General features: G+C 40.5%; 1 protein-coding gene across 1 annotated transcript in view; it reads right to left on the reverse strand.

Annotated features, from left to right (window-relative positions):
• The window catches only part of MACO1 (macoilin 1), a 32,164-nt gene that overhangs the window by 21,218 nt on the left and 5,776 nt on the right, over positions 1-5,170 (reverse strand). The window contains exon 2 of the mRNA XM_035904021.1: positions 3-144. Coding sequence (XP_035759914.1) covers positions 3-144 — 142 coding nt within the window. The remainder of the gene's footprint in view (positions 1-2; positions 145-5,170) is intronic.

Here is a 5,170-nt window from a genome sequence, read left to right on the forward strand (position 1 = left end):
ACCAAACCCTGGTATCTGAAAGAATCGTAAACACTCCTGATGAAGAGCCAGAATGGCCACAGATACTCAAATCTGAACTCCAGGACAAAATCTGCCAACAGTACCAGGGCCCACACTACCAGGAACTTCAGATACAGAAAAGTACTGTTAAAGAAAAAAAAAAAAAAAAAAAAAGGAGAAAGGTAATTTATTTCAGGTCAGTATTTCCAATACAGAGACTTACTACTTTTTTTTTTTTTTTTTTTTTTACATTTAAAGTTCAGGAATAAAAACTAGACAACTATAACACAAGTAAGAAAACCTCATCCAAAATAATTCTACAAAAAGGTAGGTTTACTATTACATTAAAATCAGGCCTGGTCTAATTAAGTTCATTATACTACAAATTCAACTGCATTTGTTTTTAAAGTAGCAAAGAAACAGAGGGCTCGAGACATTCAGCGACAATCTCCCTTTAGCTTTGCAGCGTACTTTTACACCGTGAAGTCTTGCCAACAGGTACGCTGTCGCAGCTGAAACGCTTCTCTTCTAGTTTGCACTCTTGTACTTGGAGCTCAGAAATTTCTGTGTTCCCTCTCCTCAACAGCCTGCAGATGTTCACTCATTTTCCACATTTAACACAGACAAACTGCAACACCAATAAATTGAGATATATTTTAAGCCTATAACTATAGCAATTAGGAAGACTGTTTTGATACCAAGTTGTCAGAGTTATATTTGAAAACATTCACATTAAACTAAATGTATCCATTATTAAGAAACAAAAGCAACAGAAAAATGAAGGCACATGAGACTTGAGACCAGACAGTCTAAGTTCTATTTTTTTAATTATTTCAAAGCCACATTCTCTTATTCTCAGTCCTGCATTTTGAACCATTGATGATTCTTCTTGGCTATAGAGCTCAAAATATTTCGAGACCATACGTAACACAGAAGCACGAGGGATCAGCCCAATCCATTCTGCTAAAAAGGAGGAAGCAAAACCCCTTCTCCCCCAAAACCCAGCACCCAGAGATCAGTATGTGACCCCAGTACCCCAAAACCCGCAAAACAGTACCTTTTTGCACTGTATTAGGTTATAACAAAGGTGGGTTTTCCAAAATTTTTTTTTTTTTCAAACCAAGGGCAGTTTTCCTTTTAGTAACTTATTTTTCCTCCTCTATCATCCTGCCAACAAAACCAATAGAACTTCGCCCTGGAATGTTTACCGATAAATTGCCGAGTTTGCATGCCCAGTGCCAGGTAGGGTCAAGTTTCTGCACTGTTCATGGACATGTGGCTTTTTTAGGAAGTTGTTCAGCGCTTCAGAGAAGATACCAAACAAAAAACTTCTATGAAAAGTGTTACATACCCGTAGAGGCTGAGAAGCAACTGAACTACTCGGGCAATTATCACTGATGTTACTTGTCACACGAGGTCAGCTTCCAAACCACGTGAGCGGGAAAACACTTTGATTTCTTGTGAATCAAAGATTAATTGCGTATGCCAGAAAGTGACCTTTACCGCCTGTCCTGGCCCTACCGCTTCCCCCAGCAGAAGAGTTTCTCCTTGGCTCTCTCACGGGACTCTCCCCGAAAGTCTAGTGCCAAGGTTTTTACCGTGATTAGACCCCCCAAAAAAGGAATTGCTTTGGTGGAACGACATACGTAAATGCTCTCGAATGTACTCACACAAATACATGCTTTAAATCAGCACAAACTAAAGAAAGACTTCATAGAAAATACATTTTTGAATGACAAAGAGACAATGAGACAAATAAGCAACTACTCCTGCATTTAACCCACCTCGGCCTCCCCCCACCCACCTTTTTGAATATTCTGTATCTGGAGTTTAACCTAATAGGACTGAAAAAAAATGCAAACAAAGAGGCTACAGGAAGCACTTCAATTTAACGGAAACAAAATTAATGAGACACACACTCGGAAAAGACAAGGTACTGCATTTTTCAGTTTTTACAGAACCATCCCCAGCCACTTAAAAATTACTCCTGGAGAAGAATGAAACTACAGCATAATTATTAAAAAAAACCAAAAAACCAAAAAAACCAAAACCACAACAAAACCACAAACACCAAAAAACCAAAAACCCAACAAACAAACCCACAACAAAAAACCCCAAACAAAACCCACCCAAAACCCTTAAACTGACACGTTTGTCCTGGCAGATTATGCTTGCAATGTGCTGCTGTCCTCTGTTTATTTAAAGTTCAAATCTTCAACAGGAATCTGTAAAAAGCAGCTGCGTTCAGAGAATACTTAAGACATAAAAGGTGGCAGAGATTTGGGTACGCAGTCACCACTGTGTTCGTTTTGACCATGCTGTTGAACTGTACATGTGCAGCTCTTAAAATCTGAGAAAACATATAAAGGCGTCACACCTAGGAGATCGTTATTCTATCTGTTTAGCTGGAAAAGCAGTTGTATTGGGTGGGCACTTTTTCCTGGGTTAAAGTTATGGGTATTGTTTATTTTTCTGCCACCATGGATTCTGAAATCCATAAAGAGACTACATTTTTCCTAGCAAATTCGGGTTACCAGAACTAGTGCTTTTCAACTGTTAAGTACCACTCTAAGTTAAAGCATTTGCTGAATAACAGTTCTGTAATACAGCCATTAAAGTGATTTCTAATATTAAAATTCCTATCAATCGGAAAGCCATGCTGACATTTACCACCTTTTGAAGTGGAATTTTAACAATACAACATTTGCAATACGGTTTTCCCAACATTAATATAAGAGCCTACTTCTCAGTCATCTGAAGGACTCAAAAGCAATTAAGAATTTAGCGAGTACAAGACTAAGACACAAGAAAGTTATTTCCTTTTACAAAAGACTTCATCCACTTAAGTTGGCCTCAGCACCAAGTTCATGGTTGTGTAATGTATTCTATGTATGTATGAGTCCACATGCATACATGCTCTTTTAGAAAACATTTTAAAGGTTCTATACCCCATCGATTGTGGGGTTGGTTTTTTTTGTTTTGGGGGTTTGGTTTGGGGTTTTTTGTTGGTTTGGAGGTTTGTTTGGATTTTTTTACATCAGGACCCCTCGCCCCCCCAATTAAAGCATGTAGGACTGCAGAGTCAGAGACTGCAGTCCGTAACTAAACATTCCACCCCAGCTTTAAAAAAAGAAAAAAAAAAAAAATCAATATTGGTAGCAGCCTAAAGACACCAGCTCCCTCCTCAAAATGGGCCGGTTTTACAAACTGGGCTGAGCTTTCCACGCTGCCACAGTTACACACACAGCTGGGTTACAACCGGCCCGGGTGTCTTTGCAGCACGCTGCAGTCTGCAGATGGCAATGAGCCGTTGTAGGCGGAAGAAAGGAACACACATCCCTGCTTCCCTCCTTCCATAAAGGTACGTTGCCCACCGTGAGGTTTTCCTGGCAAGGGCACAGGTCATCAGTTAATTCACAAGTGCTCGGTGAACAGACACCTCTTCGGTGAACACTTACATTAGCGATAGCTGAAAAACGCCCAGGGAGAATTAAACCCCAAAGAGAAGCAGGCTAAGGGACCTCTCGTTTGGACAGACTAATCACTCGGCTGCCGTTTTGTTTCACACAACAGACCTTTCAAATAAGATCACATGAATGAAATGACTAACAAAATTTAGCAGTAGCTCCCCTCCCTTTCTCTGCTTTGTACTCGCCACTTTTACTTCATCTTTGCTCTTCAATCCCTTGATTCCTTCCAGACACCGTTCTTCCCCTCAGCGTGTTTCTACTGCTATCTACTGCCTGTCCCCACCGCGTCTCCCCTCCAGCACGCTCATCCTACAACCCAGCCAGCCGGCGCTCCTTCGGAATCCAGCACCAGCCATTTGGTGCCTGTGAACCTCTGAGAGTCATTGATCTTTCTGGGCACATCCACACATTTCTCCAATTTTGATAGCTGCTGCGTCAGTATCCTCACTTAGAGATAATATTCACCAGGCAGAAGTGCTTTCTAACCTCCGTAGCCCTTGTATTAGAAAGGCTCAAATATATTCCATGATGCCAATTATAATTCTGAGTTTGTTCTCAATACAGGGGAAGATTGTTGCAGATAAATACCTAAAATCTGGGTTATCCAATTTCCTGACGCATGTCAAAAAAATCTGACTTCAATGATCTGACAGAGGTTTAAGGAGGACAGGGCTTTCCCTATAAAATTGGCATATGGTATCTAATCTGGCAGGGTAATAAAGACGAAGGGGAAGGATAGACATGTTCATAAGAGCACGGTACCGAATGGGAAGGAGCAGTGATTACAGTGCTGCAAATTCTGTGAAAGGTCAACTGATTGCTAATGTATACTGAATATAAAGATTTATTCATAACCCAACAGAGGCTGTGCCCCCCCCCCTTTGAATTTCCAAACTAATAATTTTTGCCATTTCCTTTTTTTTTTTTTCCTTCCCCCCCCCCACCCCGTTCTTTGTTCTCTTTTTACTGCCCCACAGAAACAGATATTGTGCTTGCTGCAAGGTAAAAATATTCAAAAAAAGAAATCACTAGAAAAAACCAAAACAATTATGCACCCCAAATCCAAACTGGTAGCAAATTAAGCCTCTGTTCTATCCCACTATCATCAGCAAGCCCCAAAGGCTGGAAAGCAAATCTGAGCAGAATTGATGGCACGTTTCATTTTGCAGCCTGACTCACAGGAGACAATGGAGTGGAAGGCATCTTGAGGCTGGCAGGGCGCCCAGCGCAGAGGTAGGCTTTAGAAAGGTGACGTTTAGCACGCCAAATTACCAAATAGTCAACCCCCACCATCTCAAGGTTACCCATCCAACGCTAGACAGAACACTGGGGACACTGACTGAATATCACTGGAGATTTTAAAATAAAAAAGCTTTATATATGTAAACACGCGAATACATATATACATGCAAGATTATTACTAGCAGACAAAAAAAGTAGTACAGAATGAGCACAGCAAGTATGCAAGAGAAAAAACGTGACTGCTGGGATGTGGTATGCATATTGGAAACTATTATGTGAAATACTTGCCAACTAAATTTTTGAAAAGGAAGCAAAATGTAAAGAATCCCAGGAAACCTCCCTACCTATTCAGTGCCTTGATATGGCATAGAACATGTCAGTCATTGAACTATGGAAATGTAAGTAAAGGAAGACAAAATAGAAAACTCTTACAGTCATTCTGGAAGCAAGTGTAACAG

Source organism: Egretta garzetta, unplaced genomic scaffold (genome assembly GCF_000687185.1).
Source record: "Egretta garzetta isolate BGI_Z169 unplaced genomic scaffold, ASM68718v1 scaffold101, whole genome shotgun sequence".
Lineage (NCBI taxonomy): Eukaryota > Metazoa > Chordata > Aves > Pelecaniformes > Ardeidae > Egretta > Egretta garzetta.